The 25617-nt window shown below is 38.4% G+C and overlaps 1 protein-coding gene across 2 annotated transcripts; it reads left to right on the forward strand.

Moving 5' to 3' along the window:
• The first annotated feature begins 37 nt into the window (after positions 1 to 37).
• cyld (cylindromatosis (turban tumor syndrome)) lies at positions 38 to 22199 on the forward strand. 2 transcript variants are annotated; one of them, XM_085363245.1, is made up of 17 exons: positions 38 to 364; positions 1455 to 1997; positions 3846 to 4157; positions 5920 to 6025; positions 6686 to 6787; positions 8853 to 8969; positions 12188 to 12576; positions 13050 to 13215; positions 13315 to 13456; positions 14198 to 14320; positions 14557 to 14648; positions 15647 to 15713; positions 18247 to 18379; positions 18851 to 18959; positions 19188 to 19306; positions 19645 to 19861; positions 20290 to 22199. In XM_085363245.1, exons 2-17 carry the CDS (start codon positions 1506 to 1508, stop codon positions 20472 to 20474), a joined length of 2871 nt encoding a protein of 956 aa, XP_085219371.1. In that variant the 5' UTR covers positions 38 to 364; positions 1455 to 1505; the 3' UTR covers positions 20475 to 22199. The 2 variants fall into 2 exon arrangements, with proteins under 2 accessions (XP_085219371.1, XP_085219391.1); XM_085363265.1 differs by lacking the exon at positions 8853 to 8969.
• Positions 22200 to 25617: the final 3418 nt, after the last annotated feature.

Here is a 25617-nt window from a genome sequence, read left to right on the forward strand (position 1 = left end):
GAACACGAGGACGTCATACATTAAGTTTAGTGTGGTCGTCTCCTGTAAATAATATATCTCATAGATGTAGCGATACACTGTATTATTTCACAAATTTCTCGTGGAGAATAGGTGTATTTAAATGTTTTTAGTACACTTAGGAAGGTGGCAGTCTTCTGCCAGCCTTCTTGCTGTTGACCGGCTCGCTAGGCTAACTTTAGCGTGATACTTAGCTGGTTAGGATAGTAGCATTAGCTGTCCATTTAGCTAATCAGAGGTTATTACGGGAGCAGTCTAACCTGTTTTCAGAAGCATTTGTCTAACTGGAATGGACTTCGAAATGACAGCCATTTGTAGCCACTAACCGAATTCACGCATATCAAAGGTAAGGTGTCCGTGTTGTTGGCACTGGACGTAAATGACTGTCTGGTGCATTTTAGCTCACTGTACGCTAGCCACTTTCCTCTCTTAAAGGGCCTTTGACTGACAGCTTCTGCCCGGCGACACGCTGCTGATGTTGTCAAAGGAAAATGATGATTAAAGCAAGTCATAGTATCGCTTTGTAGGTGTCATCTGAAAGACCCCGTTAACTCAATGTCACAGCAGGTCAGCGCGTGTCAGTTTGAAATTACTTTCATTTTCAATCTGTGTTGGGTTTTAGCCATGTATGGCGTTAGCCTTACAAAATCTTGTAAAAATGGTCTAACGTTACTCAGGCTCTTAAAAACAACAGCGTATTGACGGAGTAAATGTCGCAGTTCAGTAGCTGCTGTCATGCTTGAAACAATTGACGGATGTAGAAGTATTGTGTGCTCTTGACTCTGTCGGGTGGTTGAAAAATCATATCTGAGGTGTGATCAGGGGAAATCCACCCGACTAGTATCTGTCTTACCCAGAGTGTCAGAATAAGTCAACTGTTTGCTCACTCTCTATTTTTAGAAATTTGAAATAAGTAGTAATTTTACACAAAGTGCTGATTTTTAAATAGAAATCACTGGTCTACTGAATGTAGATGAGAGCACAACAATCTCTCAGAAGAAACCAAAACAAGCGAACTGGATCACAGATTTTCTGAACTCTCAGTGCAGTTAAGACCGTTTTACCAGAGTTAATTTCAGTATGGCTCATCACACATCTTTTTGCATCTAATTAATGAAACTGTTCCAATGTGTGTTTTTTGTTTGTTTGTTTTTTGCTCAATTGTACTTTTAGACAGAATGAGCAGTTGTTCTTGTTAGTTGAGTTCTGATTTGTGCTTTGGAAAATTTCTAGATTAGAAATATTGTTAATGTTATGAATTATATTAATGTTTAACTTATTGTGGTATTAAAGCACATAACCGCAGCTGTCTAACCACATTAATTTACATTGCAGAAATGTAAGCTCATCACTTTCACTTATTAGGTCAAACCTTAAGTGTTCTGGGCGGAGGTTTTGTGGGGGGGTTTTTCCTAATTTTTCTCGTTTCTTCTTAGACCACAGGTCAAGGTTGCCTTGACATTGGAGCTTCTGCCTAGCATGCAGACATGAGCTCTGCCCTGTGGAGCCAGGAGAAGCCCAGTGGGGGCTTCAGGGAGGACTGGCGTTTCTACATGGTTGTAAAGGAGTGTACAGTGGAGAAGCCTCCCCAGAAGACCCTGAGGATTCCCCGTGGCAGTCTTGGCCAGGCCTGTCAGGAGCGCAACAGCCTAGGAAGAACGCTGCCCCCATGCAAGGGGAAGAAAAGTCTCCGTATTCTGGACCAAACCAACGTGGTTTTGAGCCTGGATGAGCGGGACGTCTTGGAGCTGGATGAGAAGTTGGCTGAATTGCTCTTCCCCATTACTAACTGTGAGGAACGGTATGCGCTACTCTGTAACAAGTCACGGCTAGAGCGTGTCCGTGATATTGACTGTGGTTCCAAGGTGCGTGTCCAGCTGCGCTCAGGGGATGAACCTCTGCCTGGTGTGGTCCGCTTCAAAGGCTCACTGCTTCCTGATAGAGCTCTTTCTGGAATCTGGTTTGGAGTGGAACTTCTGGTGAGATCTCTTTCAGTTTTATTCTCATTTTTGCAAAAACATGGTATCCATGTAGATTCTTAATTTGATTTTTGATCTGTTCATGAAAAATGAGATGACCACTATAGTTTAAATAAAATTTAAAGGACTGACAAAATTGTTTAAATGTTAAAAAAAAAAAAGTAACAATTTAAATGAGAACATTTCAGGCTTAAAAGAGGTTTTATTTCAGCTTCATTCATGTATCTAATTAATATGAGACAAATGCTTGCAAAAGTAAAATAATCACTAAAACCAATGTATTACTTTTTAGCATGACCTTAAAAAATCTTGAAAACCAGTTATTATGTCTATGTCTGTGTAAACAACTGAAAACTAAATAGGAATAACAAAAAACAGGAACTGTTTCTTGAGTGCTGTTTGAAACCAGGTGATTTTTGCTTGACTCATGCAACTTTTTTTTGACATGATGGCTAACTGGAAACTGTTGCAAATGATTCCAGCAAATAAAACACTTATTCTTCAAATAACTTACTTAATAAGTTACAGAAGTACCACTATTTCCGCTTACATCTCATGGCACTGATTAGTGAAAGTGCTCAAGAATTTTTTTTTAGTTGTGTTACAAACTGAGTATAGATAAGAATGTAGGTTGTCAGTCTAAGTATGTCAGTGTCATTTATATGGTACTGGGAGGGAAAAAGATCCCCAGATCTTCTCCTTACACAAAAGCACTGTTGAATTCTTGAACTGTTGCTATTTTTGGAAATAATGTATAACAAAAATAGCATAGCTAACAATAAAAAAGCTTTTTTGTAGACTTTTTAAACTGTATTGATGACTGTTGAGGGTACACAGCAGTGCTGCAGAAGCTGAATGAAAAGCAAAATATTCACATTTGTATTGCTTTTACAGCGATGATGCCACACATTGACAACTTCTGTTTCAATTCACTTGGTTTAAAAAGCAGTGTGATAATGACAGTTTGTGTAAATATAACACTGAAAAAACAAACTGTAAAGCTTCAATCTTGTGAATCATGCATCTAATGGCTTTGAGTAAAAATGTGGGATTAAATAATGTATATTGCTTGTTTTATTTTCAGATATTTCAGGTTTTATTTAACAGATGTGAAGTTATTAGCTAGTACTTAAACTTCTAAAGGAAGTGGCTATAACTGTTTACCGTTTACACAAGGCTAAAACAGAGATGCAGTGTTTAAACTGGTTCGATTGTAAGAAGATAAGGTCAACATTTTAATTCTGTTCCTTTTAATCTCATCACAAAATCTGAGTTTTTGAACTAGGCTATTCATTCTGGACTGTACATGCAGTACAATAATTAAATACAGTACAAAGGCTTGTTTATTGCAGCACAATGTTGTTTGTATTCTTCAAAGTCCAGCTGCTGTCTTCTTGAGTGGGCTGATGGAGCTAAAGCATTCAAACTGCGCCTCAGTATAGCTGCCTCAGTTAGCATATAAGCTTATGATAAACTTCTGATTTATACTCCTAACTACATAGAGTTCAGTATGTTCGCTTTGCCAGCAGTAATGGTGATTCAGCAGTTTTTCTATCCAAAGAACCTGCCTGTGGATAAAGATGCACAATATCTTATATCATCCAGTGTCTGTACTAGAAATGTTTGCATTTATCATCACAGTAAGTCAAGTCATATTCCTGCTGCAGTAATCGATCAGATGCTCTCACAGCTCTAGGATGTTTACTCACCTTTATTCAAGAACGCTGAGAAAGCCGTTTTGCAAACTGGCCTCCTAATTAGAAGAATAAGTTGCTCATCTCTGTTGCTCCTGTTTTGACTTGCTCTCTAAATTTGACTCATTGTCTTTCCTCTATTTTCCCATCCCAGGAGGAAGGTCGGGGTCAAGGCTTCACGGAAGGTACCTACCAGGGTCGTCAGCTTTTCCGCTGTGAGGATGAATGTGGTGTGTTTGTAGCCTTGGACAAGCTTGAACTGTGGGAGGATGATGATGACGAACCTTTGGGTGAGCTGGAGGTAGACAATATCGGTCTGGTGGAAGAGGATCAAGACTTTCCTCCACTGGAGATCAACTCAAGGGTCCTGGTGCAGACCAGGGAGGGACCAGAGAGAGGCACCATCATTTTTTGTGACCTGCTACCCGGCAATGAGAGCTTGGGGTACTATGTAGGAGTTGACATGGTAAGAATGGTTCCCTTTTAAATGGGTTAATCTATTCATAAATGTACACCTGGACAGATGCAGAAACAAGCAATAAAATTTTTTAGTGCTCTGAACTGCTGGTTAGAATAAAGGATCAGTTTGTTCACCTTCCAGTCTGGGGAAAATGCTAAACATTCAACATAATATTCTAAGATCATACAGAAAAACATTCTCTTTTTCTTTTAAGAAGTAAATAATAACGCTAAATCTGGAAGCCCACTGTTATCAGTCAGGTAATAGTAAGTTGAGATGCCTTAGTGCCTAATAATATGTGTTGTATAGTATGCGTATGTGCTATTGTACAACCTTTTCTACAGACTGAGCAATTTTAGTAAAAAAACAAATATATATATATATATATATTTTGTCTTTGAGCTTTAGAAGAAGAAAGAAAATGATGATTTCAAAATATAGTGTATTTCCTTTGAATACAGTTCATTCATGTTTGCTGACATTCAGACCATCTATTATCTGTGGTTGCACTACGTCTGCCAGCTATGTCAAACACATTTCAATTCAGTCTCAAGTGGATGTTGCAGTAAACCACTGAATAATAGCCAATTAAAATACCTCCAAATTTGTCTTAAGAAAAATCAGTGCAGTTTCAAGTGTCTCATTGTTTTTTTGTTTTGTTTTTACACATTCAGTCAACTATTATAAAGAAATGTGTCAGTATTGCTATTTTGATACAGACTATGGGTAAAGTCTCTGTCAGTAAGAAGTCTGTAAAACTGAGTGATTTAAACTGCTGGCTCAGATAAAATTACCAGTTTAGACATCCTCTCTCATGATGGAATTCTTACTTTAGGACTTGGTGTGAAAATATAAAAAAAGAAAAGGAAAAAAATGTCCTACTCTGCTGCAGTTTTCATGCTTTATGTTTTTTAAATGTTTTAAATGTTCTACCATTTGTCATCATTTTTATCCATAAACAATTTCATGTGGAATTTGCATGCAATTCCATGTAATTATCACAGTTAACTCATGTTTGCTGTACAACTTGCCTGTGTTTATTATTTTCTTTTCTCTGACAGTTACTGCGTAGGAACGCGTCTTGTTGCCTTGGATTGTAGTAGCTGGTATCTATGACTACTGTTGTCAGGCGGGAGTGGTATTGTAGTGATAGAGAGATTGAAATACATAACTAAGGCATTTGACTGCTGATCGTTATCAGCACCACCAGCAGCTGCAGCAGCAGCAGCCCACTCGGTGCATCTGAGCCTCCCACACAAAGGCAAGACAGTCACGCGGGGAGTGAGGTAAAGACTTAGTGCTGTATGACCCAACAGCATGGCAAAGGGCCAGCAGGCAGCTGAGGAGAGCCCACTGCTCTGCCTCACTCTGCGTCCAGCCTCGCCCTGCCTTCTCTAGCTAGTGGCACTGGCTTCAAGCTTATCTTAGGCTATCCCTCTGAAGCATATTACTGGATTCCAAACTAGAGAAGAAGAAGAATACCGTGGTTGTACTTGCAGAGACAGTGGAGCTTTCAGGTGGAGGAGGACCTAAGGTGGAAGATATGGTTAATGTGGAAAAAGATGAGATGAGCATGGTTTATGGTTTATCATAACACAGAGGATCGAGTTTAAACAAAATCTTTAGATAGAGTGGGATATAGCAGACCTTGCTGAACATCAAAAAAATACGAGGAGAAGTACCACGTGTGGCACCACTTTAATCAGTGTTCCAGTGCTGAGGAGCATCTAAGAGGGTTACAAGGTTGTCATGTCTCCAACTCTTTCAGGACAATCCTATCGGGGACTGGGATGGTGTGTTTGATGGAAAGCTGCTGTGTAATTTTGCCAGTTTGGAACACACTCGACTTGTCCCCATCTGTGACGTAATGCCAGGTGAGTTATGTAGTATTTGTTCCTGGTTTTTACTGTGTTTGTACTGTCTAGCATTAGCATTTCTTTTCCTGATAACATTCAGCTGTGCCTCACTTGGACCAGCACTAAGCTGCTTCCTAGCATTCTGAGTTTGTGTTTTGCTTGCAGCGGGAACAGAGAGCCTTTTGTGTTGATGGCTCACTTGTTTTTGAAAGTCAAGTGAGATACTCTGGCTCTTTGTTCCCCACAGTGGAATATTGATTTGCTTATCTGTGCTGCTGTCTGACTGTTCAAAGTTGTATTCAAGTTTGAATAGTCAGGTGACTATTCAAGACTAATTGACATTGAAGAATTTGCAAATTTGCCACCTTTCTTTAAAACCATTCATTTAGCAGTATCTGACCATGGAGATATGTGTTATCTCAAAGTAGAACTACTTTAAATTGTCTCCCTAAACCAAACGTGTTATTTATTGGTTCCCAATTCCTCTTGTTTTGATACTTGACAGTGAAAATGTTACTTACAGCTTGCGGGACAAGTGAGGGGCAAGATAACTTGCAGCTAATTAGAATGCCTTAAGCAGCAGTTAGATGCTCTAGTTAACTGTTTATGCAGTTAACAAATTGCACTGGTCATTAATGTGAATTTCCTCTAATATGGATGTATTTTTGGAATTCACAGAATATTCCATGCAGGACCAAAGGCTCCAAAAGCACAGTTTTGCCCCCAGAGGCCCGGCCAGTGACAAGTCGTCCTCTAGCCAAAGCAAACCAAAGAGCAAAGGTAGTGCACTAAGTTATGATGCACAGCTACCTACATACATAACCACAGCTTGATGTGCTGATAAATCTTAAAGAGGACTTATGGTTATTTCCAGCTTTGTATTTTTATTCTTGGACTCTCTTAGAGTAGCTGTCTGGTCTAAAATGTAAATGTGAAATAATCCTTTTTTAAAATCTTATCTGAGTCATCATGCAACTCTTCTGTTCATCCACTGAAAAAATGCTTTTAGCTTCTCCTCCCTTTAATCTGTCGTTCTTTTGACTGGCTGTCTTTTCCAAAGAGAAGTTTTGAACAACAGGTGGGAGTGACTTGCTCATAGCCAGCACTTTTTGCCTGAGATGACCATATTAGTGGTCAATAGCGCTCATAAGAATTGAAAATGCTGCCTTAAAATTAATGTTTAAAGTAGTTGAAACCCTGAGCTTAACTGTAGTAACACAATAAAGAAATTAGGGAAACAGTGGTGGAAATAATTATTTCATCCCATGCTGAATTTTTAAGTTTCCTTACTTACAAAGAATTGAACGGTTTCAAATTGTTTGGGGGTTTCATTTTAGTATTTAATTGCCAAGCAAACATGACCATACTTGATAGAGAAACCATTCCTGGCAAGGACAGCAGTAAGTTGTTTAGTGTAGTTGGCCACTAGGTTTGTATACATCTTAGGAGGGATTTTGGCTCACTCCTCTTTACAGAAACTCTCTAAATACCTTAGGTTTCTAGGGTGCTGCTTGGCAACTCAAAGCTTCAGCTTCCTCCACAGTTTTTCTATTGGGACTAAGGCCTGGAAACTGACTAGAAAACTCAATGACTTTAATGTGCTTCTTCTTTAGAATACAGTATAATTTGGTGATTGTCATTCTAGAAGATCCATCAACAACCCATCTTCAGTGTTCTTTTTTTGGGAAGGAGATTCTCGTCCTAGATTTTAGAAAACATGGCCCCTCAATACTGTGAAGTTGTCCTGTACTCACTGTTCTGTCAAAACAGTCCCAAAATATAATGTTTCTAACCCTGCGCTTGACTGTGGGGATGTTGTTCTGTGGGTCTTACTATTCCTCCAATCAAAAAGGGCTCAATTTTGGTTTCATCTGACCATGGCACTTTGTTCTGAATCATTTAGATCACATTTAGAAAGCCATACAGGCTTGTAGATATGCCCTCTTGAGCATTAGGACCTTGAAGGCGTTTCAAGATTTCAATCCATTATGGTTTAGTGTGTTATAAATGCTGTTCTTGGTGACTGTGGTCTTAACAGCTTTTTGATCATTAACACGCTGTCTTTGTAGGACTTGCTCTGTCTGTAAATGAAAGCTTTAAATGAGTAAGGAAGAAAGTAAACAGATGACAGGTGTGTTTACCAGAGCTGCTCTACAGTATTTTGATGCAAAGAAAGTCTCAGTCTTAAATGTTGAAGGATTTTAGTCTTCTAGACACAAAGTCTTTTGAGGAACATCCATAGTGTAAATATGTCAGAAAAGATCTTAGATAGACCAGATGTCATTGCTCATGACATCTGGTTTCAAAACCCCAAAATCCTAACAATGCTCATCTTAAACAGGAGTTCACAAGCCAATGGATGAGGTTTTACTTTTATTCTATGGGAATATCACAGTGGGTTTACTTTAAAGGGGCATTCCATCAAATTTGCCAGGTTGTAAAGCCAAAAATATCCTACACATTTCCACTTTTCATACACTATATAAGCCAGTTATGGCTGTCTTTTATTTGTTGCAGATAATTATTGTTGAAGCTTATAATATTTTTAGATGAGTAAAATCAGGGATGATACCTTTGTTTTGTCGGGAAGTCCCACATAAAAGAAAATAATACAGATTGCTTAAGTTGACTTGATGTGAATGCAGTGCCTCTCACCCTGCTCTTCAACTTTTTGTTGCCGTTCATGATTGATCTTTTCCTTAGAGTTGTAGATGCCTGTTTCCTTTGTTCAGTGTTGAAACATGGTGAGAGACGTTAAAGCACATACACTGGTACAGTGTGCACACGTGCACATTATGCTTATCTCTCTGTACTTTCTCTTTTCATGTACTTGCTGTATTTACAGGATTAGGTCATCAGTGTGGCAGTAGAAGCAAGTCTGAGTTTTACTATACTTTAAATGGCAGCTCTCTTGATCCCCCAGCCCAGCCCAAATCCAAAAGCACATGGTACATTGATGAAGGTAAAAGGGGAAAAAAAAGTACTCATGGGATGTCACCATCTTAAAGGCAAGCTACTGTTTACAAACTACATATTAATCTGAGGTACTGCAGAGCTTTAATACATTTACAGTTGCAAAATAAGGGTTTCCATTCCCACATTCCCTCTATAGTAAAAGACATTCACACTCTGGTACTGTGAGTTGCCATAAATAAACGGGTCCATCAAATGTATGCCGTGAAGTACGGGTAATATAAAGAGAATGTTGTAGAATTTGATGAACGACGTTTCAAAGCTGCTAAATGAATACCTCGAGGTACCGTAAGCCTTGAGCACTGGATACTCATTTGATTTATTGATTTAATTCAATTGCATTTTATTCATACGGTGCCTAATCAAAACAACAGTTGCCACAATTTGCTCCAATGTATTGCTGGCCAGAGCCTGTGCTGCATGTAATTTCCCCGCTCTGTCCTGGTTATCTGCAGCTATCCAAGAAAAACTAAAAATGTAAACGAAAGGAAAACAGTTCCAGAGTGGATTTGTTCAAGTGTCTTTGAGTTCCGAGTCATAAATTTTGGGGCAAAAAAAATGTTATGTGATTGATTTTGCAAAAGAAGGATAACTGTGAGGTTTCCCCCCCTTCCCAAGGTTCTGGTAACAAAAAGTAATTGCAACCAGATTTAAGTAAACACTATTTATACAGAGCAATACTATCAAGTAGTTTGCTGCAGTAGCTTGCTGTAAGGACTTTTCCAGTAGTCTTGTCCCTGTTCACAATTTCAGTGTTTCTTTGTGGTATTCTACCTGCATGAGCTATTTGGTGTTTCTAAAGGCTTTTATTGATGCTTTGTGCTGCAAATGACTCCTTACCTTTCTGATATTTTTGTTTTTTGCTACTGATGGTGGTTCAGCACATTTGCCAGCAAAAGCATTAGTAAAAGATTAGGTTTGTGGAGTCAGACTTGGCTAATTTTTGTCAGATTGTTGTCTTGTTTATGTGTTTCTCATGGTGTAGGAAAACAAGTTGATTGTTTTTGTTCTTCTTCCACTGCTCGTTTCATCACCAATCATCACTAGCAGTTGTGAATAAATTTTTTAAGAATATTTATTGTCCTTGGATCCAGTGACAGAATCACAAAGTAAAAGAAAATATAAATAAGATTAAAAGACATGCAGGAAAAGGTGATAATGTGCCTAAATATCATGGCAAATTTGGACTAATCATAAGCAGAATTTGCTGTCTATAGCTGTTTGTGATGTTGCCGTGTCATGGCAAAATAATATTTGAAAACCTTCTGTGTTATTTCAGTAATGCATTTAGTTCAGGTAATTTCACATGCTGTTTGAAATTAGGACAGTCACAAATAGCTGATGTGCCATTTTCACAACTGCTTACTCATCCTGTGAATGTGTAATCATTTTCATCTTCCTCAGGGTTACCCTGCATATTTTGGGCCTTTTATGCACTGGTGCTCTCATTTGTATCAAAGTCAGCAGACAAGGTTACACATTTCTGTGGTTCTTTCAGTACAGGAAGAGTTCATTTGGAGATGGACAAGCTTGAAGTTGCATTCTGTCATGACAATTCAGTCAGCACTGGTTATATCGCACTTTTTTTTAAATCACTGGTACATTTAAAATTCAGAGAGGCACAATGAATAAACATGTATTTGTTGTTTATTCTCTCTGGATAAGCTATGTTACCACAGTGCAATGGTGTCTGTTTATTACAGAGAAACAAATGTTACAATTTAGAGGATAACAATTTGTTAAAAACATTCAGAGAGGGGCAATGAAACTGTGAGATTGGTTTATGAAGTCACGTTATTAGAGATTGTTTGAGGTTGTTGTGCAGCGGGCACCCTAGGTGGCAAAAGCAATAAAATCCATAGATAATAAATACTGAACTAAATTTTTATAACTAAAATGGCTAAAACCTAAGTGGCCTTCTATTATGTTATGCTCTTTATATTACTCAGTTTTCCATATTGAATTTCAAGAAAACAAATGTCAAAGTCCTCTAACAGGGCTGTGTATATTGAACATTGTAAAGGGTAGTGGGGAATAAATTCAGTAACTTCCCACTTCTGTAAAAAGATGGTGTGTAAAGTTCCACTTTTCAGCTTTTCAGTCATTCAAGTCATTCACTGTTCAAGGATTTGCATGAAACATTATATTTACAGCAGTGGAAATGCAGATGTAAATTGCGGTGGCTTTACCAGAATCTCCAGCTTGCATCAGATATTACATAGTGACTGAACTGTCCTGAACATAGGGAATTCATCTGAAAAGTCCCATTTCACAAACACATGGTTTGAATTAATGGTACAGTATTTCCTTGTGTACTTCATTTCATGAAATATTTGTTCACAACTTGATTTTTTTTTTCAATATTATCAAATAAAGCTGACTCACTGTGACATATGGAAAATCTGTAACTTGATTCTGCCAGTAAATTGATTGAATGATATCCAATTACTTAACCTCATACCACAGCTGAGGGCATTTTCACACCATATAGAATATTGCTCAGCAATGGACAATTGTTTTTTTACAATTGTCTAAAAGACACAGATAATTATTTCTGCTTGCCAGTATCTACTCAACAGTATACCCTTTCACAGATGCCTCTTATTTTGGTATTTTCTTCTCATTTAAATAACAAATATCTGGTCCATTTAAGCTTTTGTTGTTCATTTTCATGTTTTCTTCAGCTTGATCAATGGGTCCAATATTTGAGAATTACTTCTATTATTTTCTTTTTACAGATTGTCAGCAAAATAAATGAATAGATGGCACTACTTTGGCACTCATGTGTCTCAAAGTTCCCTGAACCTACATTTTCAGAAAAAGATGCCATTTACTGCATTTTTACTACAAATTTCTTAGAGTTTGATCAGTAAATAACAGTAAAAATCAGTTCGGTCATGAAAAGACTCTTAATGGTTGATCTCTACTGTTTCCACGTGCTACTGATGTATCACTGATGTGTGATAGCTTTGGCGTCACTTGTGTGAAAATGCCCAAAGATGCTGTAAAAATGGTGTTTACCATGTAGTAATTCATCACCATCTGAAACCATCTGCTGATCTGCTGCATGTGGTAAAAATGGAATAAAACAAGCATTTATAGTTTTCCTCCCTAAAGACCGCTCTACAGTCTCTGCCCTACACACAGCCTACAGAATATATTTTTAAAAAACATATTAACTTTTGGGTTTTGTTTTCTCTCATGCAGTTGGGGAGGACCCCGCCAAGTCACTTACTGACACACCCCCTGACTTCAACCAGTCCTCTCCACCATCCAGGGCCCCACCCTCTGGCTCATTGTCCAGCGACAACAAATTTCACTCGCTGCCCTTCAGTCTCAATCGTAAGCCTGGGCCTATTGACAGCATGAGCCATGGACCCCTGTCACTCTCTGTTCAGTCAGTGATGGGAGAGCAATCAGAGTCCCCTTCTTCTGCTGCTCCTCCCTCGCCACGGCCTTCAACACCTCCTCGAGGACAACCAGGTTTGGAGGTGGGGTCTCTGGTAGAGGTGAAAGAGAACCCTCCTCTGTGTGGTGTCATCCGTTGGGTGGGTCTGCCTCCTGGCCTACTGGAGCCTCTGGCTGGTCTGGAGCTGGTGAGACGACACAAAGATGTAAAATTAGGGACAGGAATTAGAGATACTGCTTGTCTTGCCAGTATTATGCAGTATATTAATTTGTTGATGTTTTTGTCCTACCCTTCCCCCATTATTATTGCATTTCCTGTCTGTCGTGAACCTGAGCTCAACTCATATTATTGCCATTTTGCGCATAGTGTAAATATATTGTGCTATCATTGCAAACAATTTGAACAAACACTGCCTTGGTAAATAATATATTGGTAGACAGACAGTATGCATATGGTTAACACATACTAACTGACTTCTATATAGACTAGGTATATGAAATTCAGTATATCAGATACTGAACAGCCACATTATTGTCAAGAAGTACACGATCAGGCAGTCCTTGGTTCCCAGACGTTTGGAGTTAAAGAAAATGTTACTTTTTTAGAGTACATGTTTGTAGGACCTTGCAACAATTTAATCACATGACCTTGTAATTCCAGGAAGAAGAGTGCCCTGGTTGCACTGATGGCACATTCAAAGGCACACGTTATTTCACCTGTCCCCCCAAAAAAGCCCTGTTTGTGAAGCTGAAGTGCTGCCGGCCCGATTCCCGTTTCCCGTCTCTTCACCATTCCTCCAATCCCATAGAGCGCTGCAACTCCATTGGTGAGTCATTTGGAGGTATATCAATAATTAAAATGATTAGTTTAACTAATGGTCTCACAAAATTTGTGCTTACACTTGTACTATGTGTATTTTCTGCAGCATTTGGGGGTTACCTGAGTGAGGTGGTACATGAGAACACACCTCCACGCACAGAAAATGATGGCCTGGATGTCATGGTGGGAAAGAAGAAAGGCATTCAGGGTCACTACAACTCCTGCTACCTGGATTCAACCCTCTTCTGGTCAGTACTCTTTAGGTGTAAGGGTAAATACTTTTTTATCTACAGTATATGAAATTTGTTTTATTGCCCTATGTGCACTTTAATTATCGATTGACTGCACAGAGCCTCACCAGCCTTTGCCTTAAAGCAGTAACTTAATAGATTTTTTATTTTATTTTAAAGCTTTGACCAGGATGAGCTCCAGCTGTGAGCTGACTGGGAGATAGTTATATAGCAGTTTCTGTCAACAGTCATTTTAGGTGAAGCAGTCAATCCAGAATAGTAGAAATTCCTGTAATAGTGCTTGAACTATTGTTGTGGTTATTAAATTCAGTCTGAGGGCTGTAGACAGTAAGGAAGGTCCAAGATTCACATGTGATGCTTAATTAACAAAATGGACACTAATGTAAGTGAACAAATTGTGTTATGTGCATCATATGAAGTTTTACAACTAGGTATCCATGATTTAATACAAATGTTGAAAATGGATATTTGACCAGTAGCTTTTAGTGAATTATTTTTTCAGTTTTTTTGTTTTATTTTTCTTTTTGTTCCAGGTTTAGATTAAAATTTAAATGAAACATCTGAACATCTTACTATCAGAAAATATCTTCTTGTTTGCGGATAAACAGCCATCAAGCTAGTTATATTTCCAACTGTGATACTTTTGGGTCTGTTTGTTTTAGTAAACAAAGACAACCATTGTATGGCAATTAGCTAACAGGCAACATTCATTTTAATTCCTTTGGTGGTCCTTTGCAGTTTGTTTTCCTTCAGTTCTGTACTGGACACGGTTCTGCTGAGGCCACGATCAAAGACTGACGTAGAATATTACAGAGAGACTCAAGAGCTGCTGCGTACAGAGATAGTCAACCCTCTTCGCATGTAAGTCTTAAAAGATACTCAGATCCATGTATTCAACTCTTGCAGTATTGTAAGTCTGTGTTGGAACAGTGCTGAACAATTTTAAATTAGAGCTCATACATTTAAATAAAAGAAGACGTTTTTATTCCATCCATCAAAACCTGAATTTAGATGTGAAGCAAACTGCTTCTGAAAAGCTAAACTGTAGTTGTATTTGCTAAACTGTATTGGAGTATTTAGACCACTTTGTTTTCTAGACATGGATATGTTTGTGCCACTAAAGTTATGAAGCTAAGAAGGATCTTGGAGAAAGTAGAAGCTGCTTCTGGATTTACATCTGAAGAAAAAGGTATGAGACTTTTTTTTTTTTTTTTTTACCTTGTGCTCATGTCTGTGAAGGTTCTCAGTCATCCAGGTCATCGTAGTCAAAGGAGCTTGCAAAGAAAAGCGTCTGGACTTGAAGACGTTTCACCTCTCATCCGAGAACTGAAGAAGCTTCTCGGATGAGAGGTGAAACGTCTTCAAGCAACTTAAAGAAGTCCAGACGCTTTTCTTTGCAAGCTCCTTTGACTTACCTTGTGCTCATTATCATGGGTTTGGAAATTGATATTGGAAGTTGTCTCAATTATTAGTATTCTACTAGTAGTCAAAGGAGCTTGTAAAGAAAAGTGTCTGGACTTCTTTAAATTGTTTGAAGGCGTTTCAAATCTCATCCGAGAAGCTTCTTCAGTTCTAAGGTCAAATGGTGGGGAGTCCCAGATTTAAACCTAGTGGGAGTATCCCCCCCACAGAGGGACAAAAGGACCCCCCTGACGATCCTCTAATCGCCTGAGCCAAGGTGTAAAAATGGGTGTGGGTCCCAATCAGCCAGGGTTTTGGGTGAGCTCATTGTGAAACCTGGCCCCACCTTATCATGCGAATTCCTGAGGTCAGATGGCCCAGGATGTGAGTGGGCGTTAAGGCGTCTGGGGAGAGAACTCAAAACTGGATTATAGATGGCAGAGAGTTGGTGTCGTAAACCACCGCCTCTGTTCAAAGATGGTCGCTCACAGTGGACATAGATGGCTTCTTTCACTCCTCTTTCAAACCATCGGTCCTCTCTGTCCAAAATGTGAACATTGGCATCCTCGAAAGAGTGTCCATTCTACTAGTATTGCTTTTGTGTCTGGCTAAGGATGTAGATTTTATGTGACAAATTTCAAAATAAATGCTATAAAAAAAGAAGACACTTACATACCAAATCATTAATATACTATATATACGTACACTCATAGTTTGAACAGTTTATGGTGGCATTTGTGCAGAAATATTGCCTCAAAACTCATTTCAGTTAATTTTGCATTGCAGATCCTGAGGAGTTCCTCAATATCCTTTTCCATCACATACTGAGGGTGGATCCGTTGCTCAAGCTAAGGTAAAGGCCAAGTAACTTACAACTAAATGTGAAAATCTGTAAATTCCAAGGAAATACAGGTTTATGTAATTTACTTTTTTTTTTCAAGATTAAAAAAAACAAATACCAACAGAAAATACCCAAACTGATAGGTTTTGTAAAATTAAAATATTTTACTACTCCAAAAGTGACTGTCTCAAACACCAAGAAGAAAACTGATTAAGCCATGGAGAGAATGTATGCTCACTGGCCACTTCATTAGATACACCTTGATAGTACTTGGTTAATATACTATATACATTTTGAAAAATTCTTCCAAGATGTTGACTTGTTTTGACATGATATCAACAATCTTCATGCATTTTTTGTCAGCTAGACATCCATGTGAATCTTGTAAACTTAAAAAAAAACAAAACTTATCAGTAATATTCTATTACCCAGTTTTGATGAACCTTTGTGGATAGCAGCATTGGTTTCCCATTCTTAGTGACAAAAGTGTTACCTCTAGTGTTGTCTAGAACTCTAGGCTACCAAGGTACGCTCTTCTGCATACACTGGTTTAAACAAGTGGTTATTTGAGTTACTGGGTCCTTGCTATTAGCTTGAAGCTAGGGATGCAACAATACCAATTTTTTCAAACCGGCACTGTCTCGAGCTTTCGGAATAATAAATAAACACTTCTGTTTGGAATAAAATAAATACAAATTAGGTTTGAGAATAAAATAAACTTTTCAATTGTTGCAGAGTTTCCATATTGTAAACAAACAAACAAAATAACGAAAGTATTTGGCATTGACGAACGAACTCCCCATCTGGATCATCAGTCCACTTTGCCGTTAAACCAAGGACTGACATCGCGCACACACTGCTTGTCTTTACCTCTTTAGAAAGTTTTGGCACCATTATCTCCCTGATGTGTGGGCGGCTGGGAATTTCATATCGCAGCTTGAGTATGCTGAGAAGAATCCTATGTTTTCCACGACTGGCATTGGCTGGTCATCCAGAGCGATAAAATGAGCCTCTGTTATTTTAACTGCCCGTGGATTTTCTCTTGACATTTTTCATCGCTTTTCCAAAACCTGAGTTAAAGTTGGCTGTTCTGGTCCACACTGACATTTTGTTTAGCCTAGCTACAGCAGCCTCCAGTTTCTCTTTTTTTATCTGGTGCTGCCAGTCTGACTCGTCTAACCCTGTGCCTGTTTAGCGCGGGATGTCCCCCTAGTGGCCAATCTAAAAAACTACAACAAAAATGACAAGCCACCCTCTGATTAATGAAATAAGTTAGTATCGGTTCATGGTATCGGTTAACTTTTACGAGTATGAGTACACACACATTTTACAGTATCGGCCCCGATACCAGTATCGGTGCATCCCTACTTGAAGCAGTTTCATCTGACCTCTGACATAAATTATTAGTCCTTTATTTAACCAGGTAAAAAATCTCATTGAGATTAAAAATCTCATTTCCAAGAGAGACCTGGCAGTGAGGTATTGTTATCCAGAGAACTGATTTTCACTGAATATTTTCTTTTTTTTTTCCAAAGAATTCTCTGTAAATTCTAGACGTTGTTGTGTGGGTAAATCCCAATAGAGCCATAGTTTCTGAAATACTATGACCAGGCTGTCTGGCACCCACAACCATGCTATGCTCAAAGTCATTTAAATGACATTTCTTAAACAAAAAACATCCAGAAAGCACCATCCCTCCATCTAAACAGTCTTTAATTGCTAAAACATGTTATTACTTTGCTTTTCGTAAAGAATTAGTTAGGGATGGTAATAAAAAAAATTCAGTACTTTTCACACAAAAATAATATTAAAGGTTAGGGTTATGATGTGCCATAAAGAACTTCCCCCTGATTATCAGTGCATTACCAGACAGTGGAAATATAGTCACAACAGCACTAAACCATGTGTCTAAATCTGTAATATGTAAATTTATACCACAGTTCTTGACACTGGAACCTTTATGGGTTACAACATGGGCAAAGTGGTTGGACTGTGGGAATTTTGTTTGACAGACTGAAAGCTAATGTTGCGGTTTTATTTACAAATCTTTGAAATTCCGATGAGCAGACTATATGACTTAAAGAGTTGGATGTCATCATTTATGACTGTTGTTTTGCTGTACATGAATTGTTAAGCTGTGTCATTACAAGTTGCCGAACTTGGAATGAATGCTACTGACAATCTTTAATCTGATTTTACAGTCTGTCAGAGACATGCAGATATAGTGAAACAAATGTTAAATTTTGAGCTGTTAAATGTCAAACAGCCTGATTTTAAAAACATGTTAAAATTTTCTGTTTATGTTGATCTTTCACCTCCCGCTCATATTTCACAAATTCTGAGACTATTTTTACTTCTTTTATAAATTGTTACAAATATTGGTACTGGTATTTTTCAGCTTGTATAAGTAAAAATTGCTCTTTGCTGTATCATTTTTTTAGGAAAAAGCGCACAGTTCATGAAGAGCTTCCAAGACCTGTACACAATTAGTTTTTCCCTTGAGGAAGGAAGATCATTGAACAAAGACTTTGCTGTTGTTTTCTAGGTCAGCAGGTCAAAAGGTCCAAGACTGTTATTTTTACCAGATCTTCATGGATAAGAAGGACAAGGTCGGAGTTCCCACCATCCAGCAGCTCCTGGAATGGTCTTTCATCAACAGCGACCTAAAGTTTGCAGAGGTTTATTTGAATTATTTTCAAAAGTTTGATATTATAGTGCATTGACTGTTTGAAAACTTTTTTTTGCAAGTCTAAAAACATTTTATATACTAATTAATTTTTTTTTTTTTTTTTTTAAACATTCAAAGAAAAAAAGAGTTTGAATTAAGAGGTTGTAACTGAAATATTACATTGGCATGTACTTATTTATAAATGTTTTTGGAGTGTTTAATTTACTTGACCAGAAATGTTTTTCAGTTTTACTCCAGCATGTGCTATAGAAGTTGCACCTTTCCTTTAAAATAAGACATATATTTCCAGATATTAACGATTACACAGTTTATACCGTATATTATGTATTTAATATCCTCTTTTTCTTTCCTGTTGTTGGAAAGACTTCCTCTTATTCGTCTGTAGCACGATAGTCTCAGTTCCTATTTTATGACTTGGACATTTATAGACGACCACCTATGGGTTCTCTTTCTCTGTTAGGCTCCTTCCTGCCTAATTATCCAAATGCCCCGCTTTGGCAAAGACTTCAAAATGTTCAACAAAATTTTCCCCTCCTTGGAACTGGACATCACAGATCTTCTTGAAGACAGTGAGTAGCTAATATTTATGTCCAGTCTAGGTCTGTAATGTGCTGGTCAGTGGTGATTCAAAGCTGTATGTGGCATTTGGTATTGAATTTCCACTCAGTTGTCACTTCAGCTCAGCTGAGATAAAGGAACCAATTTTTCTTGCTTTCCAGTCTGCTTTCAATTTTTTGAAGAATTTAACTTTATCACTGCCAACACACTATACCAAAGGTTTGTGTTTTCTTATCCAGCTCCAAGGGAATGTCGTATCTGCGGAGGCCTGGCTCTCTACGAGTGCCGAGACTGTTATGAGGACGGGGACATCACTGCTGGCAAGATTAAACAGTTCTGTGAAAAGTGCAATACACAGGTAAATAACTCAAGGCGTTGTTGCAGCATTACTTCAACCAGAAACAAGTTTTAAAGTCTATGCCAGAATCAGCCATTTGGTGGCGCCAAATCCAAAGAAATCCTAGTGGTTCAGTGTTAAGTTTAACAAACTCTTTGTATTTATTTATTTTTTTTTCAAATAATTTGTATGGCAGTAGGATTCCTGGAAGACTTTTGTTTCCTCTAATCTCCTTTATATATTTCTTAAATAACTGTGGAATATTTCTAATAACATGTTTAACATCTTTTGTTTGTCACTAAAAGGCCAGTGTAACAAATGGTGTATGACGCGGGACATATGTGCTTGTACTGATTTAGGTTCACCTCCATCCGAGGAGAAAAGCCCATCGACACGGCAAACTGTCCATTCCCAAGGAGCTACAAGAAAGTACAGGCCGTCAGGGCAGTTTTCCCCGCCAGAGGATGGAGCTGTTCGCCGTGCTGTGCATCGAAACCAGTCACTACGTGGCCTTCGTCAAGTATGGCAGCGCAGATTCAGCCTGGCTCTTCTTCGACAGCATGGCCGACCGTGATGGTGCGTGTGATGGCCTGTTGATGTCGTTTTTGTAAATTTTGACTGAAGTTACTACCATTTAAAAAAAACAACAAAAAAAAACAAACATCTTCTTTGTTTAATGTCAAAACTACGACCCACAATAAGTTAAAAACTATTTATACAAATAAGCAAACAATTGTTTGTTAAGATGCCAAGAAATATTTAATTACCCTCTAGTGCATAAGCTGCTATGTAGCATTTTTGTTGCTTTCTTATGAGATTGTGCTACTGTTCACTGGTAACTTGATAACAGCTTTATAGTTTCACCTTTTTTTTTAAGGACGTCGTTGTAAAAAATCAACTAATAGTGATTGCATTTAATTAAAATTGAAGAGGTATTTTAGTCATGACCTAGCTTTGTTGTGTCCATTCTGCTGTCTCTAATGACCTCGCTTGCGATTTTTCAGGAGGGCAGAATGGTTTCAACATCCCGCAAGTTTCTCCCTGTCCGGAAGTGGAAGCCTACCTGAAAATGACCCCAGAGGAGCTGCACACCCTTGATCCCAAAAGCATCCAGGGCCAGGCCCGACGCCTCCTGTGTGATGCTTATATGTGCATGTACCAGAGCCCGACGATGAGCCTGTACAAGTAGAACCCTCTCCCAAGACCCCTACCCTCCTGCTCCTTAGTCACTCCACCTCCCCAAGGCAGAAAAGTTCCAGGAAGACCAAAAATTAAACTAAAAGAAGAACAGCTGCCTGCCAGTAGGGGCACTGTCCAGAATTAATCCTTTCCCCTCTTACTCTCCTCAATGCCTGTTTGGTTCTGGAGGCTGGAGAGATGGAAGAAAGGGGGAGAAGCCTATTTGCACTGTGCATTAGTTGAAGTGTTGTGTTCTTCATGTAGTCCTATGTAGCTTCCCTGTGTCTCACAGCTGAGCATTGGTAGTGGATGATGAAGCAAATGTAGGCATTATGAGGAATCACTCCCTGTTGAGGGAGGAAAGAGATAATGGGCGGGAGGGCATGTTGCGTTGTAGTGACTGACAAAACATGTGCAACAAAAACACAATGAACTAGTGGGAAGACCTTGCTCACCTCATTTACCTTAAGAAAAGAGGAGTCTTGCTATTCTTAATCACTGAAAATGTTGGGCGCTTTCCATAACGCACATTAAGGAAGTAATGCAGTGTGCAAATCCTCATCCAACCTGTACGCTTCTGTGTAAAATACCTAAGTAGCATAGTCTTGGTAGTAACATCAACAGTATAGATGTCAACCTACTGTGCAGCTGCATCAAAACCAGACTCTTTGCTCTTTGTGAACAGGTTTGCATAATTTCCCATCAAACTGTGTAAGTGTCTTTACAGTATGTTTTGCAGAAACAGATGTAGCCATTGTAAAAGTCTCACGTTTTACTGCATACTTGCATAACTAATGCTGCACCTTTTACATCATCCCCAAGCGAACCTATCAGGAAACATTTAGGTTTTGTTTTTTTATTTTATTTTCCTCCCCATTTGAAGTCACAGTGAGTGCTAATTTGTCGGTCGGGAGACATCGGTTTTGTGTTACAGAATACAAATTTGCTCCTCTGCTCTCGTTGTAAAGAATGGTCTGCATTGCTAATGCAGTGTAGATGCCAGATACATTCATGGAGGGGGACTTGTACAATGGCTGCTGTTGTAAAGCTGATTGGTGGAGCACTCCATGCATTCATAGGGTCAATGAGGTGAAATACTGGAAAAGTCTGACTGTTTTCTTTAAGGTAAGTGTGTGTGATGTGAAGAATTTCATATGCAGTGTTTTTAAGTCTGTCACTCATTGTGTTGATGAGTAAAACTAAATTATGTTTTATGTTTACAAAACCTTTTCTCTGCCCATCGTGGCGCATTGGATATCCTATGATTTAGGTGAAGCAGGTATTGACTCTCGCTGCCTTTAATGAAAGTATAACTTGCAATATTTCCATCCAGGCACAAGATAACAAAACAGTTGTGATCAAAATATTATTATTTATTGTACTTTAAACATATTACAAACTATTCTCCCTTTCTAAGAAAAAGAAACAGGGTTCATGAAAGTGTACGTTTTGGGTACTCCTTGTCCTCTTACTCTATATGAAGTAAGTTTTTGTCAACAGCAGCTACTACTGAATGTTCATAGTGACACATGGAACAGTTAACAGATGATGGGAAATGAAGAGGCACAAGGCGGGTAACCTTGACGCATCAATGTATGTAAAGAAAAAAATAAATAAAAAGATGATCCTTGATTCCATTGTATTCCCAAAAACCAAAAGCTTACCAATCTAAATACAAAGTGATTGTTTTTTTTTAGTATATATATATATATATATATATATATATATATACATACACACACACACACACACACACACACTTAATCACACCTTAATAATCATGGATTAGGTTGTGATTATTAGGTGACCGTATAAGGACAAATTTTAAAGTACCTCCCACCTGACAACTTCCATTTTGGTCTGTGGTCGTTTCCACTGTTGCAGGTATTCTGACACCTGTGCAAACTTTTTCTGCACTGCTGGAGCTTATCACTGATTGGAGCCTTGTTCTCTATGAGAGAAGTCTCAGAGCAGAGATTAGGATTGAGATTATTTTTTTTTTCCTCTTTCATCTGTACAGTGTAGACATATGTAACAGGTGGAAAATTTATGTCAGTGATGTTCCTGTAAATGTTAAAAATAAAGCCCATTTTGAAGGGTGAAATGTCAAGTCTTGTGTATTTTGTGCCAGTGTAGGAATTTTTCTGCAGATGCTGTGTGGTGTTGGAGCGAATTTGCAAGTTTTCCGGTTGGTATTTCAGCCATGTAGTCACTAAGGGTTTTTAACTTGGCACATGAATAAGTAGATCTTTATTTATTTATTTTTTTAAATGTGTCAAACTACATTAACAAGAATAAATGAGGCTAATGCGTTTTTTGGTCTTCATTTGCAGCAGTGATGCTGAAGCACATGGCAAGTTATAGCATGATATATACTTTTTATTTTATGTTTGCCTAATAATTTGGGAAGAAATAGATATTTTTAAAATTAATTTTCATGCTAAACATTTTTTTTAATTTAAATTAAAGTGTATATAAAGCAACTCAGATGCAGCTAGCTGGCTTCATTATAGACTTTATCATGCCCAGGCTTTTTTGGGCTGGGTAGGAAATCATGGTGCTAGGTTTAAACTGACAGCTATCATTCCATGGCACAGATGTGATACTACTTTCTGAATCAGATGAAAACTCACTTATGTCAGGCTAGTGTAGTGCAAATGCACAAAGACTGATTTTAGTACCTGTAGCTTGCATCTCATCTGCCATTAACAAACATGAATGTCAGTATCTATTTTCTTGTTCAGTGTTATTACTTTTAATTAATTTTTATTTTTGCATTTATTTATTTTAAAGGCATATAGGTATGAATCCCCACAGATCCCTTGGTGTATTCATGACTGTTTAAAGTGTGTATTAACCCCGCATAGAAAGATCAGTTTCTTTACTGACAGGATTACTACCATCATCCACTGACATATAAACATTTAACAACAGTATGATTACAGCCTGTTATTGTTACGGGAGAATGTGAAAGATTAGTTATAGTCTGTTTTGAACACTCGGTTGGTTGCAGTCTTCTAGCTGCCCTAATATGCTCAGCTTAAGTCTACATCGGTGACCCAATTCCCCAGACGACCTCTGACAAAATGATATGCCTGGATAAAGCAGCATGCATTATACATGCATCTCCACCCCAGACGGGAGGCCTGTTCCACACCTTACCCTGTTTAGTTTTTAGTCAAACTTGAAACCAGCTTAGCAAGCTGACTTCAGAAGTGCCAGATAAGTATTTGTCAACAGAACAGCTGGCGCACAATGCCCTCTTGTAGCTTTATGCCACAGCATATGCCAGCCGCTCGTAGCGTGTGGTAATTTAGCCGGGGCTGGTTCTACGGGAACAGATGGGCTCAAGTATTGTTATTCTCTCTCCAGCTCAGGGCCCCTGGGGGGAATCACTAAATAAAATCAAAGCAGATGGACCTCTCTGGGCTAGGCTGTGTTTATGATAAACAGTCAGTAGAACCAGTGTCCATCTAACACCTTAACCCCACCCTCCACACAAACTAACAGCAAACAGGATTACAGTAGTTTAACCTCACCTGCTTTGGTCTTAAACTTTTGATTCACCGAAAAACAGCAGTCAAACCCAAACAAATAGAAGGGTTAGGAAAGAGCTAAATTAGGACTTGCCCCATCCTGTGGAGAGTTTCAACAATTTCCATAAACCACAAGTCATTCTTTACTCACTTGACCTTAAACTTTAAAATTCTCTCAAAACAGAAACTCTTATTTTGGTGCTGGATTAGAAATGTCTCACTAGCCTGTTCTTTCTCACTGACAGAGGACTGTTTTGTTCTTTTATAACCTTGCCAAGATTTCATTGCTGTGGTTCTCACATCCACGCCATGGACACAGGCCTTGGTGGCAGCATGGGCATCTTAAACACCATCTCATAAGGTAATCTGGTGTCCCCTGTTGTTATATGGTGCACAGAAATGCAGAAGAGTTCTCACTTAGCATTGAAGTTCGAATCTACTTTCATTCCCATGGGAAAAAACAGCTATAAACAAAAGAATCCTATCAGTGCAGAAGGAAGGTAAATGTTTGCGGCCATTCAGACAACAGGAAAGCAGTGATTTCCGGCACTAAAGATGAAAAAGAGTGGAGCATGAATGGTTTTAAGCCAATCAGTCCTAACTCAATATACCACTTCAGTGTTGTTTTAACTCCATCACGGTAACCGGTTTTATTTAGTGTCTTCAAAGGTCAGTTTCTGATGAAGTCAAAGTAGTGTAATCAACCTAAATGTTTATTGCCAGAAGTATTAACTCAGCAGTTACTCAGTCACTTTAAGTTATCTTAAAATCTTTTCTTTAGTTTTTTTTCCCCCCAAACTTTTCTTCAGGCGTCCAAAGACAGTTATTTTTCACCATTACCCAGATTGTTTTTTCTTTTCCGTGGACACGTGCCTCTCTAAAATTACACTCAGACATTTAGTAGATCTATCAAGTCAATTCATCAGCTGAGAGATGCAAGTCCCTCTGGCTTGATTGTTGTCAGGACACAAAATTAGCATTTCTGTCTTTTTTTTTTTTTTTTTTAAAGCATCGATTGCAGCCTTCCATGTTTCATCAAACAACATTCTTTAAAAAAAACACCACCATTTCTTTAAAATGCCACTTGTGGTATAAAGAAATGTGGAATTAACATTTTCATTAATCACTTTTTGAATCAGCAACGACATTCTTACATACAGCACATTGGCCACGATAGTTGTCTTTTGTAAAAAGATAAAACTACACTTATAGCCAAATACTCCATTTCACCTTTTGATGTCTTTCCAGTAAAACATGTATCATTGCTTCTTCTAAACTGCTGTTGTGTTCTGTATTGTAATCTTAACATTTATTCTCATCTAAGTAACACGTAAGTTGTTCTCTCTCATTTTCAGAAAGGACCTGGTCGCTTGGATGAAGAATTAATTGCCTCTAAAGCAACAGCTACCAGATGTTGTTGGTCCTAAGAGCCAGGTGTGGATAAATTGCATATGCAGAATGTGTGTAAAATATTTAAAGTCGTATCTTTCACTTAAGATGTGAAGTGTTTTTATTGCCCATCACTGCTTTGAGTATGGCGAGAGGAAAGGCCGGCGGCCCCCCTGGGCCCACCACACTATAGCGAAGCACGTGTGGTGTTAAGAATACGGCTGGTGA

This window comes from Diplotaxodon limnothrissa, linkage group LG1 (assembly GCF_057381915.1).
Source record: "Diplotaxodon limnothrissa isolate DT_005_m linkage group LG1, D_limnothrissa_male_GT1.1, whole genome shotgun sequence".
NCBI classification, from domain to species: domain Eukaryota; kingdom Metazoa; phylum Chordata; class Actinopteri; order Cichliformes; family Cichlidae; genus Diplotaxodon; species Diplotaxodon limnothrissa.

Excerpts from the sequence above, each read along its gene's own strand:
- cyld (XM_085363245.1), top strand. The coding sequence starts at position 1,506 with ATGAGCTCTGCCCTGTGGAGCCAGGAGAAGCCCAGTGGGGGCTTCAGG. Across the intron at positions 13,457-14,197 it reads CTGGATTCAACCCTCTTCTG|TTTGTTTTCCTTCAGTTCTG; the intron begins GTCAGTACTCTT and ends GGTCCTTTGCAG. Across the intron at positions 19,862-20,289 it reads CAGCATGGCCGACCGTGATG|GAGGGCAGAATGGTTTCAAC; the intron begins GTGCGTGTGATG and ends GCGATTTTTCAG.